General features: G+C 36.1%; 1 protein-coding gene across 4 annotated transcripts in view; it reads right to left on the bottom strand.

The window, feature by feature from the left end:
• Window positions 1-4,521: 4,521 nt before the first annotated feature.
• Window positions 4,522-17,546, bottom strand: part of ADK (adenosine kinase) — a 559,277-nt gene continuing 546,252 nt past the window's right edge. For all 4 annotated transcript variants that reach the window (XM_037804922.1, XM_037804925.1, XM_037804923.1 and 1 more), the window contains one exon: window positions 4,522-5,830. In XM_037804922.1, the coding sequence (XP_037660850.1) occupies window positions 5,706-5,830 (125 nt within the window). In that variant the 3' untranslated portion in view covers window positions 4,522-5,705. The remainder of the gene's footprint in view (window positions 5,831-17,546) is intronic.

Here is a 17,546-nt window from a genome sequence, read left to right as displayed (position 1 = left end):
AAAAGGAAGAAAGAGCCAAAATCAAAGAACTAATGGATCAACTGAAGAAGCTAGAAAATGAACAGCAAACCAATCCTAAACCAAGTAGAAGAAAAGAAATAACAAGGATTAAAGCAGAAATAAATGACATAGAGAACAAAAAAACAATAGAAAGGATAAATATCACCAAAAGTTGGTTCTTTGAGAAGATCAACAAGATTGACAAGCCCCTAGCTAGACTGACAAAATCAAAAAGAGAGAAGACCCATATAAACAAAATAATGAATGAAAAAGGTGACATAACTGCAGATCCTGAAGAAATTAAAAAAATTATAAGAGGATATTATGAACAACTGTATGGCAACAAACTGGATAATGTAGAAGAAATGGACAATTTCCTGGAAACATATGAACAACCTAGACTGACCAGAGAAGAAATAGAAGACCTCAACCAACCCATCACAAGCAAAGAGATCCAATCAGTCATCAAAAATCTTCCCACAAATAAATGCCCAGGGCCAGATGGCTTCACAGGGGAATTCTACCAAACTTTCCAGAAAGAACTGACACCAATCTTACTCAAACTCTTTCAAAACATTGAAAAAAATGGAACACTACCTAACTCATTTTATGAAGCTAACATCAATCTAATACCAAAACCAGGCAAAGATGCTACAAAAAAGGAAAACTACCGGCCAATCTCCCTAATGAATATAGATGCAAAAATCCTCAACAAAATACTTGCAAATCGAATCCAAAGACACATTAAAAAAATCATACACCATGACCAAGTGGGGTTCATTCCAGGCATGCAAGGATGGTTCAACATAAGAAAAACAATCAATGTATTACAACACATTAAAAACTCGAAAGGGAAAAATCAATTGATCATCTCAATAGATGCTGAAAAAGCATTTGACAAAATCCAACATCCCTTTTGATAAAAACACTTCAAAAGGTAGGAATTGAAGGAAACTTCCTCAACATAATAAAGAGCATATATGAAAAACCCACAGCCAGCATAGTACTCAATGGTGAGAGACTGAAAGCCTTCCCTCTAAGATCAGGAACAAGACAAGGATGCCCGCTGTCACCACTGTTATTCAACATTGTGCTGGAAGTGCTAGCCAGGGCAATCCGGCAAGACAAAGAAATAAAAGGCATCCAAATTGGAAAAGAAGAAGTAAAACTGTCATTGTTTGCAGATGATATGATCTTATATCTAGAAAACCCTGAGAAATCAACGATACACCTACTAGAGCTAATAAACAAATTTAGCAAAGTAGCGGGATACAAGATTAATGCACATAAATCAGTAATGTTTCTATATGCTAGAAATGAACAAACTGAAGAGACACTCAAGAAAAAGATACCATTTTCAATAGCAACTAAAAAAATCAAGTACCTAGGAATAAACTTAACCAAAGATGTAAAAGACCTATACAAAGAAAACTACATAACTCTACTAAAAGAAATAGAAGGGGACCTTAAAAGATGGAAAAATATTCCATGTTCATGGATAGGAAGGCTAAATGTCATTAAGATGTCAATTCTACCCAAACTCATCTACAGATTCAATGCAATCCCAATCAAAATTCCAACAACCTACTTTGCAGACTTGGAAAAGCTAGTTATCAAATTTATTTGGAAAGGGAAGATGCCTCGAATTGCTAAAGACACTCTAAAAAAGAAAAACGAAGTGGGAGGACTTACACTCCCTGACTTTGAAGCTTATTATAAAGCCACAGTTGCCAAAACAGCATGGTACTGGCACAAAGATAGACATATAGATCAATGGAATCGAATTGAGAATTCAGAGATAGACCCTCAGATCTATGGCCGACTGATCTTTGATAAGGCCCCCAAAGTCACCGAACTGAGCCATAATGGTCTTTTCAACAAATGGGGCTGGGAGAGTTGGATATCCATATCCAAAAGAATGAAAGAGGACCCCTACCTCACCCCCTACACAAAAATTAACTCAAAATGGACCAAAGATCTCAATATAAAAGAAAGTACCATAAAACTCCTAGAAGATAATGTAGGAAAACATCTTCAAGACCTTGTATTAGGAGGCCACTTCCTAGACTTTACACCCAAAGCACAAGCAACAAAAGAGAAAATAGATAAATGGGAACTCCTCAAGCTTAGAAGTTTCTGCACCTCAAAGGAATTTCTCAAAAAGGTAAAGAGGCAGCCAACTCAATGGGAAAAAATTTTTGGAAACCATGTATCTGACAAAAGACTGATATCTTGCATATACAAAGAAATCCTACAACTCAATGACAATAGTACAGACAGCCCAATTATAAAATGGGCAAAAGATATGAAAAGACAGTTCTCTGAAGAGGAAATACAAATGGCCAAGAAACACATGAAAAAATGTTCAGCTTCACTAGCTATTAGAGAGATGCAAATTAAGACCACAATGAGATACCATCTAACACCGGTTAGAATGGCTGCCATTAAACAAACAGGAAACTACAAATGCTGGAGGGGATGTGGAGAAATTGGAACTCTTATTCATTGTTGGTGGGACTGTATAATGGTTCAGCCACTCTGGAAGTCAGTCTGGCAGTTCCTTAGAAAACTAGATATAGAGCTACCATTCGATCCAGCGATTGCACTTCTCGGTATATACCCGGAAGATCGGAAAGCAGTGACACGAACAGATATCTGCACGCCAATGTTCATAGCAGCATTATTCACAATTGCCAAGAGATGGAAACAACCCAAATGTCCTTCAACAGATGAGTGGATAAATAAAATGTGGTATATACACACGATGGAATACTACGCGGCAGTAAGAAGGAACGATCTGGTGAAACATATGACAACATGGATGAACCTTGAAGACATAATTCTGAGCGAAATAAGCCAGGCACAAAAAGAGAAATATTATATGCTACCACTAATGTGAACTTTGAAAAATGTAAAACAAATGGTTTATAATGTAGAATGTAGGGGAACTAGCAGTAGAGAGCAATTAAGGAAGGGGGAACAATAATCCAAGAAGAACAGATAAGCTATTTAACGTTCTGGGGATGCCCAGAAATGACTATGGTCTGTTAATTTCTGATGGATGTAGTAGGAACAAGTTCACTGAAATGTTGCTATATTATGTAACTTTCTTGGGGTAAAGTAGGAACATGTTGGAAGTTAAGCAGTTATCTTAGGTTAATTGTCTTTTTCTTACTCCCTTGCTATGGTCTCTTTGAAATGTTCTTTTATTGTATGTTTGTTTTCTTTTTAACTTTTTTTTTCATACAGTTGATTTGAAAAAAGAAGGGAAAGTTAAAAAAAAAAAAAAAAGACAAAAGACAAACAAGGAAAAAAAAAAAAAAGATGTAGTGCCCCCTTGAGGAGCCTGTGGAGAATGCAGGGGTATTCACCTACCCCACCTCCATGGTTGCTAACATGACCACAGACATAGGGGACTGGTGGTTTGATGGGTTGAGCCCTCTACCATAAGTTTTACCCTTGGGAAGACGGTTGCTGCAAAGGAGAGGCTAGGCCTCCCTGTATTTGTGCCTAAGAGTCTCCTCCTGAATGCCTCTTTGTTGCTCAGATGTGGCCCTCTCTCTCTGGCTAAGCCAACTTGAAAGGTGAAATCACTGCCCTCCCCCCTACGTGGGATCAGACACCCAGGGAAGTGAATCTCGCTGGCAACGGGGAATATGACTCCCGGGGAGGAATGTAGACCCGGCATCGTGGGATGGAGAACATCTTCTTGACCAAAAGGGGGATGTGAAAGGAAATGAAATAAGCTTCAGTGGCAGAGAGATTCCAAAACGAGCCGAGAGATCACTCTGGTGGGCACTCTTACGCACACTTTAGACAACCTTTTTTAGGTTCTAAAGAATTGGGGTAGCTGGTGGTGGATACCTGAAACTATTAAACTACAACCCAGAACCCATGAATCTCGAAGACAGTTGTATAAAAATGTAGCTTATGAGGGGTGACAGTGGGATTGGGAATGCCATAAGGACCAAACTCCACTTTGTCTAGTTTATGGATGGATGTGTAGAAAAGTAGGGGAAGCAAACAAACAGACAAAGGTACCTAGTGTTCTTTTTTACTTCAATTGCTCTTTTTCACTCTAATTATTATTCTTGTTATTTTTGTGTGTGTGCTAATGAAGGTGTCAGGGATTGATTTAGGTGATGAATGTACAACTATGTAACGGTACTGTAAACAATCGAAAGTACAATTTGTTTTGTATGACTGCGTGGTATGTGAATATATCTCAATAAAATGATGATTAAAAAAAAAAAAAATCAAATAGCAAAAAAAAAAAAAAAAAAAAGAATCACTGGGAGAGTGCCCCAAACCTCCCAGGTACAGATAAACCTTTCCTCTATCACTCTTATTGCATGTTAATCAAATGATTCTCTCTCTTTGTCTCTCAATCTGAATAAAAAACCAATTAAAGAAGCATTTCAGGGAGGCAGATTTGGGAAAGCTTTGCCTCTGTCTCCCACCAGCGTAAATAAACCTTTTACCTTCCCAAAAAAAAAAAAAAAAAAAAAAAAAAAAAAAAAAAAACACCAAACGCTTTCCATGGCTCAAATTCAGTTTTCTGAATATTAACTTTTTTCTTCTTCAACAACACTAACCATAGTGATAAAAACAGCTGCTCCTTATTAAGCACCTATGTGCCAGGCATTGTACCAAGCATTTTATACTTCTTTTTTTCTCTCCAGTTATGGCAATGACCTTGTACATAGTCTCATTTTAAAGATGCAGAAATTGAGGCCAAAGAGGCTAATTTGCCCAAAGTCATATAAAGCTAGTTAAGTCTGATTCCAGAGATTCTATTACTCCATTTTGTCTTCCTTAAAACACATATTAGGTGACTTATTGGTCTCCAATACTATGAAGTTATTTTCAGTGTACTGTGTTTTCTATCCTACTCCATCAGCAAATTAGAAATCATTGCAGGGCCCAGTATTAAATGACTATCTTTCTTTCTTAGTTTATTGAGCATTAGGCACAGGACAAAAACAGAAAGAATGTCTATATGACACATTTTTATTGTTTTATTTGTATCAAAATTACAGAATAACATACGTAAATTATAAGGTTATGATTTATATATTGTAATATAACTTAAAATTTGGCAAATCAATTATCCAAAATTTATTATATGTTTGAGTGCACATTGAAGAGATTATTTGGCATAGCTTGGCAAGATAAATAGTTTTGTATCTTATCTGACCATCTATCATGTATATATGTGGTATACAGATGTACAGTTGTATGTATATGTACACACATATAAATATACACACACATATGTATATACTCCCAAATTAAAATATTTGTATAAAAAGCCAAAGTTTGATACTAGGATTAATTACTTTTAAAAAGACTATTATATTATTAAACTGCATCTTTATTCAAAGCAGAAATGTAAAAAAAAGCTGATCAATTTGCTAAATACACAGGAATTTACAAAGTAATTAAAAATGAAATCAAAATTTCTATTGAAATGTTATATAATTGTTTAATGACATTTAAGTGGCACTATCAAACTATGAGGAAAAAAGCATCATTTTTTAAGGTTATTGAGAGAATAAAAATTCTACTGCACATTGCTATACCCTCTAAATTAAGAATGAATATTATTATAGTAGGAAAAGATGGCAGATGATTTTCTTCTTTATTAATATGGAAGCAATCAGGGCAGTGTCTGTACGCTTGGGCTTGGGTTTCCGGCTTGTCCATCAGTGGAAGTCTGGCTTCTCAGGGAAGGTGCAGCCAGTTCGCTTAATTATGACGCTTGCTGCATAGTGGCCAGCACGGATGCAGTCATGTAGGGGCTTTTCCGAGACCAGCTGAGACAGAAAGCCTGGAACACAGATAACAGGGAAGAACATGAGTATTCTATAACAGCATCAGAAATGTCATACTAAATCTGACCAAAATATGGCCAAGCAGTTATCCCATTCTGCTTTGACAGTAGGGGCTAATTCTCAAGGGCCATAGAGGTCTTCTGCCAAACACTGTGAGCTTCCCCTGATATTTTGTCTAAAGAGTTCAAGCTGGGACATGACAACTTGCCATTAAGTCAACTGGGTCTTTCTAAAGCCTAAATCATGACACCTTCTCTTTGCTTTAAGATTAACAAGTTGTGAGCAAAAAAGAAAGAAAAGGGAAATATTGGCCCAATACTGTTACCTTGGGTCTTTGCAACTGAGAAGTTATTAGTTACCCATTTTCCCTTTGGATTCCTTCTAAATTGCTATTATTCCTAGCACACTGCTATTTGGACAAAATTCTATCATCTGGATGTCTCTCCAAGTACAAATAAAGAAAGAGAAAGTTTATAAAAGAATCTACCTCTCCCTCTCCCACAAGTACTGGTGAAATAATATCTATGGCTAAGCACCAAGAACTGGCTTGACATTAAAATAAATTATGATAAGGTAAAAAATAGTGTTGAGGAATTCTGTTTCTGATCAAGATAGAATAAAAGGGATCAGACTTACCCTTCCTTCAGAAACAAGTGAAAACAAAGACTAAGTCCATGAAAGAGAAGAAACAAATAAGGTGAACTATAAAACTGCTCAGCTTACTGCTTCGAGAGTTACCAGGCCGCAAGGCAGGGAGCCACACCTAGGAGAGCCCGTGAGAAGATCTACGCAGGCCCAAACTGACAAACCTCTAGGCAGAATGATCAGGAAGAAAAGAGAGAAGAGACGAATCACCAATATTGGGAGTGAGAAGCTTGACAACAATATAAAAGATATTCATACTAAAAAGATAATAAGGGAGTATCATGAACTACTTTATGTCAATAAATTTGGCAATTTAGATGAAATGGACAAATTCCTTGAAAGATGCAGGTGATCAAAGCTCACTATTTGATAACCTGAAGAGCCCTGTGTCTATTAAATATATGATTTTATAGTAAAAGACATTCCCATAAAGAAACCTCCACACCCAGATGGTGTCACTGGTAAACTCTACCAAACATTTTAGGAAGAAAAATATCAATTCTATACAAACTCTTCAGAAAATTGAAAGGAGAGAATACTTTCCAACTCATTTTTTGAGGCCATCACTCTAATATGAAACCAGAAAAGAAAACTACAGACCAAGATCCCTGGTGAACATAGATACAAACATTCTAAAGGAAACTTTTAGCAAATCAAATCCAACAATACATAAACAAGATAAATCACAATCAAGTAGGATTTATCTTAGGAATGCAAAATTGGCTTAACATTCAGAAATCAATCCATGTAATTTACCATATTAACTAAAAAAAGGAAACCACAAGATCATCTTTAACAGATGCAGAAAAAAACACGTGACAAAATCCAACATCCATTCCTGATAAAATATCTCAACAAACAAGGAAGAGAAGGGAAGAAGGGAACTTCCTCAACTTTATTAAGGGCACTTGTGGAAAATTTACAGCAAATATCATTCTTAATGGCAATGACAGAATTTTTTCTCCTTAAGATCAAGAACAAGGAAGAATGTTTGCTTTTATCACTGTTCTACATCACTGTACTGGTGACTCTAGCCAGTGCAATAAGGCAAGCAAAGGAAATAAGAGACATCAAGATTGTAAAAGAAGTAAAACTGTCTTTATTTGCAGACAGAACTATTACCTGTGTTTGTACTTCCTAACAGGGTGATTTTGCCCTCCTAGGGGACATCTGACAATGCCTGGATACATTTTTGTTGCCACAATGGGGTTAGAGAGGTTATGTGTTCATGGCATCTAGTGGGTAAAAGCTAGGGATGCTGAGAAACATATTATAATGTCAGTAGTGCCAAGGTTGAGAAATCCTTGTCTATGCAGAGAATTCTATGAAATCTAGAAAAAAGTTTCTAGAACTAATAAGTGAGTTTAGCAAAATTGCAGGATATAAGATCAATATGCAAAACAATTGCATTTCTATATTAGTTGTGTGTGTGTGTGTGTGTGTGTGAATATAGCAATTACATACACAAGCAATGGACAATTATAAATTGATATTAAAGATACTATTTACCATAGCTTCAAATATGTGAAATACTTAGGGATAAATCTGACAGAGATTGTGGAAGACCTATACACTGAAAAAGACAAAGCTAAAAGAAATCAAAGAAACCTAAATGAACAGAGAGATACAAAGTATTCAAGGTCAGAAGATTTAATATTGTTATTGGCTCTCCAGAAATTTATCTATCAATTCAGTGCAATACCAGTAAAAATTCTAACAGGCTTTCTAAAAGAAAATGATGAGCTGATTCCAATATTTGTATGGAAAGGAAAAGGACCCGGAATAGCCAAAACATAATTTTGAAAAAGAAGAACAAAGCCAGAAACTTCTACAGTCTGTTTTCAAAACTTACAGAATGATAATAATCAAGACACTGTGGTATTTACCTGAAGATGGACAAATAGATCAATGGAACTGAGTAGAGAGTTCATAAATAAATCTACTTATATATGTTCAACTGAATTTTGACAAAGGTGCCAAAACAAGTCAATGGAGAGAGGATAATATTTTTTAACTAATGGTGTTAGAAAATTGGATGCCATATGTGAAAAACAATGAACTTCAAATCAATCTCTTATTATTTATAAAATTTAACTGAAAATGGATCATAGATCTAAATGTAAGAGTTAAAACTATAAAACTCTTAGGCGAAAACATACGGGAAAATCTTAGTGATCTTGGGTTTGCCAAAGATTTAGTAACCCATAAAAAGCATAAACTATAAAAGAATTGGATTTTGTAAAAATTAAACTTTTTTTCTCTTAAAAAGGCATTTAAGAAAAGGAAAAGGCAAGCCACATACTGGGAGGCGTATATACAAAATATATCTGACAAAAGATTTGAATCCAGAAAACATAAAGAACTCTCACAACCCAGTAAAAACAACTCAACTGAAAAATGGGTTGAACAGACACTTTCAGCAAAGAAGATAAACAGATGACAAATAAGCACATGAAAAGATGTTCAACATTGGTTTTCATCACAGAAATACAAAAAAAAAAAAAAAAAAAAAAAATCACAATTAGATACCACTGCACACCAGAATGGCTAAAATTAAAAGACTGACCAAACTAAATGTTCGCAAAGGTGTGGATCAATTTTAATTCTCATACACTGTTAGTGGAAATGTGAAATGATATAACCATTTTGGAAAACTGTTTGTCAGTGTCTTAAAAAATTAAACATAAACCTAAGAGAAAACCAAACCATTCTATTTCTAGGTACTTACCCAAAGTAAATGAAAACATATATCCATACAAGGACTTGTAAATGAATGTTCACAGCACTTTTATCTGTAATAGCCACAAACTGGAAACAACCCAAATAGGGGTGAAAAGGGACAGGAAGGTGGAATTACAAAGGGGCACGGGAGTAATGGATATATGCAGTGTCATGGCCTCACAGGTGTACATATACATCAAGATTTATAAAACTGTACACTTTAAATATGTGCAGTTTATTGTATGTCATTTATACCTCAATAAAACGATAAACAAGAAAAAAAGTTTTGTGGTTATAAACAAGATAGTCAAGAACCAAAGACTCTGGGGCTACCTTCCGTTTAGGAGAAACTTGAGCTGCTGCAGAATTCAAATACTCAGAAGAACAAATGGTAAGGAGAAACTGTTTTTTAGCCTGACTTCTGGGCCTCCCCTTGGGTCCTGGCAGCCTGGGCAGGAGGGTGTGTGTATGTGTGTGTGAAGGTTAACTGAGAAACTTGCTAAAGACCCATAGGAGAGCATTATGAGAGATACTTGTTCTTTCCCTTTTACCATCGTGACCACACAGGCTTGTCTATGTCAGATTTGGGGAATGCTCTTTATCAGATAAAATAAATAAGTATTCCCAAACAAAGAATAAAATTAATACGGTTAATGGAGTGATGTATTTTGAAGACATCTGCTTGGACTGTGAAATCATTCCCAAAGCAGTTCAGTAAGGATATTTCATCACTGAGTTTTCAGGTAACAGTCAAAGGTCAATATTAACTTTCTGCCAAACCATGAGACTAAAATTCTCAGTTCACACGGTAAATAGAGTAGACTCCAAATGCAGAGTCAGATTGGCTTACGGTAGAAAAAATGACTAGCAGAAGCCTTATAAGCAACATCTGTTTCCCTCATTCCTCCGGTATGATCTTTCTGAGAAAAAGAAAAGCTTATGCTTATGAAATATTTTTGTGAAGCCCAAGTACCAGCATCCTCTTTCTAGGAGAAGAGCTAGCTGATGAGTGAAGTGAAGTACTCTGAAGAATCATTTGCCTTGACAAGTGGAAATCCTGGATGCTGAAAACACCTAAGACCTTTGCCCCAATTGAATACTGTTTTTCAATAATCTATTTTTATAAATCAATGAAGATGAACTACAGGTATTATATTATCAAATATAAGTGGAACCTTCATAAAGTGGCTGATGTAAATCTAAAAAGCTGGGTAAAATTGTTTAAATAAACAAAGGGAATTTGTATTTAAAGAATTGCAGGGAATCCTTTTTTAATATGAATAAAGATCCCCTATACATATATTTTTGGTTTCTTCGCACTTAAAGTAACTTTGAAATACTTTCAAACTTATGGGACAGTTAGAAAAATAATACAAACCCCGTAACAGAGAACTCCAAAATACCCTTAACCCTGCCCACCCCCCGATACCAGATCCACCAATTTTAACATTTTGCTACATTTGACAGATCATCCTATCTGTCTATCTATCTATCTATCTATCTATCTATCTATCTATCTATCTATTTATCTATCATCTACCCATCCATCCATCCACCCATCCATCTATCCATCTGTTCAACTGTCAATCTATTTATCAATCCATTTTCTGAACACTAGAGTGTAGATTTTACATATTATGCTCCTTGAATGCTTAATACTGCCATGAATATTTCCTAAGAACAAAGATATTCACTAATGTAACAACCTTACGTGAATTTATCAAGTTTAAGAACTTTAACTGTGATATAAAACTTACAGACTATATTCCAATTTATTCATATGTCCCAATAATGTCCCTTTGTGCATTTTCTCCTCCCTTGCTAGATCCCATCCAGGATCATGTATTGCATTTAATTTTCTTGTCTGTTTAGCTGTTAAATTTCTTTTTTCTTCCTCCTTCCCTTCTACCCTCCCTCCCTCCTTCCTTTTCTTTCCCTTCCTTCTATCTTTTCCTTCCCTTCCCTTTCCTTCCTTTCCTTTTCCTTTTCCTCCTTCCTTCCTTCTCTTTTCCTTTCCTTCCCTTTCCTACCTTTCTTTCTTCCTTTCTTCACCCCCCCCCATTTCTTTCTTTTTTAATTGTGGGAACATATATATACCGACATTCAGAAATTGGCAGTACCCTCACCACCTTCCATTATTAAACTTTCCCATCTTCCCAAACAAAACCCTATACTCATTTTGTATTAACTTTCCATTGCCCCTGTACCCTCCCTGGCAATCTGTACTCTAATTTCTGTCTCTATAAGCTTGCATATTCTCTGATATTTTCTTTGCAGTTACCATGGTGTTATATGTAACAACCTAAATCTATAACAATCTTGTTTGCTTTGATACTAACTTAACCTCAATAGTATAGCAAACAAAATAGTATAGAAATAAACTATATTCCTATATCCATCTGTTCACCCACTTTACATAGTTCTTGACACAGATTACATGTTATACATCATGAGTCTAAATCCATTGATTTATCATTACAATTTATGCAACTACTCTTCATATCCCATAGGATTTAAAAGGTGGAGTTAAAAACCAAAAATATAATGGTACTGGGATTTATATATTATCTATGTTGGTATCCTTACCAGAGATCTTTATTTCTTTCTGCATCTTTGATCTATTGTCTATTTTCTGTTCCTTTCAAACTGCAGAACTCTCTTCAGTATTTCTTGTAGTGCTCAGTGTAGTGGTCACGAACTCCCTCAGCTTTTGTTTATCTGGGAATGTCTTAATCTCTCCTTCATTTTTGAAAGACAGTTTTGCTGGATATAGAATTCCTGGGTGGCAATGTTTTCCTTTCAGCACTTTAAGTATCTCACTGCCTTCTTGACTCTATGGTTTCTGATGAGAAATCGGAACTTAATCTTATTGAGACCTTATACGTAATATGTTGTTGTTCTTTTGTGGCTTGCAGAATTTTCTCTTTATCTTTGGTATTCGACAGTCTGATTATAATATGCCAGGACATGGGTCTATTTGGGTTCATCCTGTTCAGAGTTCATTGAGCATCATGGATGTGCCTATTCATATCTTGCATTAAATATAGGAAGTTTCAGCCACTATTTCTTTGTTCTCTTTGCCTCTTCTTCCTTCTCCTTCTGGGACTCCAGGAATGCATATATTGGTACACTTGGTGGTGTCCCACAGGTTCCTTCGGCTCTGTTCACTTCTTGTTTCTCTTTTTGGCTCCTCAGACTGGATGATTTCAATTACCTTATCTTTAAGTTCACTGAATCTTGAACCCCTCTAGGGAATTTTTAATTTCTGTTACTGTTCTGTTATTTTAGTTCCTTGTCCTGTTTTCCTTTATCTCTTTGAGCATATTTAGCTCCATTTAGAAAAAGTCTTTGTCTGGCATGTCCCAGGTCTGGTCCTCCTCACTGATGGTTTCTAATACTTTAATCTTCTCCTTTGCCTAGGCCATTGCTTCCTGTTTCCTTGTATGTTTCATAAACTTTTGTTGAAACCTGGACATTCAGCTGTTTTAGTATGTTATCGCTGGTATTTAGACTCTGCTGCATCTCCTTCTTAAGCTTGGATCAAGCCAGTGTTATGATTGAATTTCCCTTTAATGCCAGGAGCTAACAAATAAAAAGAAGGATTAAAAAAACCCCACCTTTTCCAATCTTTGCAGATTGACCTATGCAAGTGCTCTCCTTCAGGGTTTATCCATACAATGGGTTGTATGAGAATAGCTGCAGGCCAAAGCGTAGGGCTTCCCTAATCCTAGCTGCAGTGCTAGGAATTCCCCTGTTTATTTGGTTACAAATGACCCCTCTTTACTAGGAATCAGTTTCTTCAGTCTAGGTGCTGCACTATATGTCCTACAGCCAGCAATCCCTTGCCCCAGGCCGCGCAACTTCACTGCTCTCTCACAGTGTTCTGTAGGAGAGCTCAGTGAGCTGCCTTCTACACGCAGGGCAAGTTCTCGGACGGTAAGTACCTCAGGGCACTACCAGACAAAGTGAGCCAGACATACATGCTTCCAGCACACACACGAGGGCCACACTGTTCCCTCTGGAACCAGGACCAGGGATTTGCACTAGGAGCAGGGCTGGTGCGGTGCTGAGCTGAGAGGGGTGGAGAAGGACCAGACAGGGTACCTAGAGATCCTACTGTATTTAAGAAGCCTTTTTCCTGAGTTGGTGCACACCCTGCAACTGCAATCATTTAGCTGTTTTCTGAAGCACTGAGAAAGATGTTTTAGCCAGTTCTTGCTGGGTTGTTCAAAGCTTCTGTGGGGGGACGGAATCATGAAACTTCTCACTCTGCTATCTTGATGAGGCAGGGCCCCAATGTGATTTTAAGTCTGTATTTTCAATTATTAGCCTGCATTTACATTTACATTTCAGGAATATTATTCCTACAATTTTTTTTTTTTTAGTTAGAAGAATACCAACAATATGTTATTTATACAAATACAGTGTCAGTCAGTAAACAATGTACTTATTCATATTTCATACACTAAATCAGCATTAGGACTCAGAGCATAGTTGACAAATACTATAGCAGATAAACATGGCTTGCAGATATTAAAAAAAAAAAGCAGTTTGCTTTCTTTAAATAAAGATTTTGGGTTTAATAAGAGTTTAAGAAAGAAAATCTTAAATAATTGACTTAACCTGTGTGCTCAATATAAAAAATCTGTTACTCCCTTAGGAGCCTGTTTTGCTACTGCCATTAGCTTATGGTCACTTTCAATACATCATCTTGATAATGAAGGGTAAGGCTCTGTATATTTGCCTTTCAACAGTCAAGAGAATAGGAATAGGTTGTATTGTACTGGAGAACATGAAACACCAATGCAGGTTACCAAAATCAAAAAACCGGTAGGCTAAGGCAGGTGTTGCCTTTTCTGCTTTGGCTTCTCTCTATGACTTTTAATTCCTCTGCGATCCTAGTACAGAAGGAATTATCCTTGGGCCTCTCTGACTTTTCCCAGCTTTAGGCCATGCCTTGGACATTCAGTCCTGCAGTGGATAAGGCATACACAGGGTGTGTGAGAGCCTCTGACACATTGATTTCTGACTCGATGACAATTCAGAGGTTGATAAACAGCTCTACCCCACCCTGACAGAAACCCAAACTATAATCTCTGAAAAGCAAATTTTAAATATGGGATAAAAAGCAGTAGTCAGTTTTGTAAATTTCCCAAAAGTTCGTTTTTCTGTTTCTTTGTTTTCTGGTTTTAGATGACAAAAGCGAACATATTACATAAAAATCAATTAACTAATAAGCGAAGATTTTTAGCTACCAGTTTCCTATTTTTAGATGTATTTTGTTATGAATTTCCCATGAAAACACATTTATCCCTTTCCACTGCTTGGTTATAGCTTATAGCAGAGTGTGATAAGAGATGAAAAGAAACTGGGTCTCTATACCTGTTCCTGATTTCTTCTTCCTTATTATTGGCAAAAGAGAAAGAACTGGAACAGTTCTGATTATGGAAATGATTATTTCTGAATTTCTGAACAAGCAAAAATTCTAGGCAGGTGAGCTTTAGAACTCAGGCCTTGCTTTAGGGGAGAGTTAAAACATATCACCCACACCGATTTTCATTCCTAGGGCTCCTGTTGGCTTGCTCTGAATCTTGAAAAAGAAAACCCTCTATCCATAAATAACTGGCACAGCTTATCATCCTCTGGTTGATTTCATCTGGACTTTTCTTTTGCTAATGTTAAAGACTGTGGTCAACTTTAGCACAGCTACATTCAGTGTCTGAGAGGAGACCTGAAATATATATATATATATATATATATATATATATATATATATATGATGTTCTAGTTTGCTAATGCTTCTGGAATGCAAAACACCAGAAGTGGACTGGCTTTTATAAAGGCGGTTTATTTGGTTACACAGTTACAGTCTTAAGGCCATAAAGTGTCCAAGGTAACACATCAGTAATCGAGTACCTTCACTGGAGGATGGCCAATGGTGTCCAGAAAACCTCCGTTAGCTGGGAAGGCACGTGGCTGGCGTCTGCTCCAAAGTTGTGGTTTCAAAATGGCTTTCTCCCAGGACATTCCTCTCTAGTCTGCAGTTCCTCAAAAATGTCACTCTTAGTTGCACTTGGGATATTTGTCCTCTCTCAGTTTCTCCGGAGAAAGAGTCTGCTTTCAATGGCCATCTCCAAACTGTCTCTCATCTGCAGCTCCTGTGCTTTCTTCAAAGTGTCCCTTTTGGCTGTAGCTCCTCTTCAAAATGTCACTCGCAGCTGCAGCTGCACTGAGTTCCTTCTGTTTGTCAGCCAATTTATATGGCTCCACTGATCAAGGCCCACCCTGAACGGGTGGAGCCACGCCTCCATGGAAATATCTCATCAGAGTTATCACCTACAGCTGGGTGGGGCACATCTCCACGCAAACAACCTAATCCAAAGGTTCCAACTTAATCCCCACTAATATGTCTGCCCCACAAGACCGCATCAAAGAACATGGCTTTTTCTGGGGGACATAATACATTCAAACCGGCACATATGAATGGCACAAAAAGGGGAGGGCAAAACTAGTTTCCTCAAAGCAAATGATATTGCATAGCTGGCGTGGGAAAAGACAATGTGAATTCCATGTCACTACTGTAAAAGAGTTGTAATATCTAGAACTTTCTTAGAGTCAATTTATACAAAATTGAGAAATACTGTAGTAGGTATGGACATCTTAAAGAAGACAATAAGAGCTAGGGATATTTTTGAAGGAAATGAACAAAGTCTATAAGCCATTTTTTTTTTTTTTCTTTCCATACACAGTTCCTTCACTAATAGCTTTTATGGTTACTAGAACTAACAAGCCCAGTGGACTCCATTACTGTTCATTCTACATTCAGCAGTAAAAAAGATGTATTAACTTCTCTGGTTGTCAATAAATAAGAATGCTGGGACACACTGACTTTATAAACTCTGAAAAATGAAGTTTTAATTATTCAGTGTTTACAAGTACCACTATCTTGTATTAATCTCAAATTGTTTCCCCAATAATTTCCTCTTATTGGGGAAACAGACAGTATATATCACTGATTGTCTTTCTCTTCTTCCATAGTCCCCCAAAACCTTTAAAATATAGATTGCAATATGTATATGTAGACTTAAAATTTTTTAAGTCTACATATTTGGAATATAAATAATTTGGTAAAAACCCCATATTACACTAAATTTAACTTATACATCAAGATAGTATAGTACTTTATATATCTGGAAATATAAACAAATGTATATGAGTCAAAAATGGATTTTAAGCCATATAATTTAAAGGTCAGAGAAAACTAACACTGAAATAGAGTAGTATTTCACATATATGAAGCCTGAAGCCATAGTAGCTCTCATGGCTGTAGATATTACATCTACAAGGTCCCCTCAAACCTTCATCAGAGAATATGTATATCTATATTTAAGAAAGCAAAGGAAAAACATTTTTTTCTGATTGTAAAAGTAATAACTGTAGAAAAAATTGAAAACACACACACAAAAAACCCATAGAATGAGGAAGTATATATCACATGCACATAGTTCCATTACAAATGACCAGTGCTATTTAACAGCTCAGAGGTCCTAACAAAAACAATAAGACTTTAAAAAATTAAGATTGTAAAAGAAGAGATAAATTTCTCATTATTTTCAGTTGAATGGGTTGTACATCAAAAACTCCAAAGAATCTACAAATTGTTAGACTTAATAAGAGAGATTGGAAATATTGCTGGATATAGGAGAAATATACAAAAAACAATTATTTATATATACACGAGCTACATTTTGAAAATGTGATTTGCAAAGATACAAAAGCAACATAAGATGTGCCAGCCTGTAATAATGAAAATTATAAAACTTTATTGAAGACATTACAAAGAACTAAAATAGAGAGATATGCCAGCCTCTTTATAAGAGCCATTCAAACAAATTCAATCAAAGTCTCAATAAGGTTTTAGGAAACTTGACAAATTGATTCTAAAATTTATATGAAAAAGTAAAAGAAAAAAAAAAGATATGAGGAACTTGCCTTACCAGATTCAACATTTAATAGAAAACTACAGTAAATACAGCATGGTACTGGCATAGATACGGATAAACCGTGAGAAGAGAAAGAAGAAATAGCCCGAAGACAAACCTAAGCAAATGTGGAAACTTGAGCTACAACAGAGCTGGCATTGCAAACCCATGGTGACAGGATGATTTATTAGAAGAGTAGTGTTTAGGCAACTGGTTTTCCATTTGGAAGAATAAAATAAAATAATTATCTCACTCTACATGTAAAAAAACAATTCCAGATGTATCATGGAATTGAATATGAATAGCAAAACTGTAAGACTTTTGTAAGAAAATAAGGAAGGATATTTTTCTGCCCTAGAGGTAG

The sequence above is a fragment of the Choloepus didactylus genome, chromosome 15 (genome assembly GCF_015220235.1).
Source record: "Choloepus didactylus isolate mChoDid1 chromosome 15, mChoDid1.pri, whole genome shotgun sequence".
In the NCBI taxonomy this organism is placed as follows: Eukaryota; Metazoa; Chordata; class Mammalia; order Pilosa; family Megalonychidae; genus Choloepus; species Choloepus didactylus.
The sequence above is the reverse complement of the archived record's forward strand: the minus strand, read 5'-3'. Positions and strand labels throughout refer to the sequence as shown.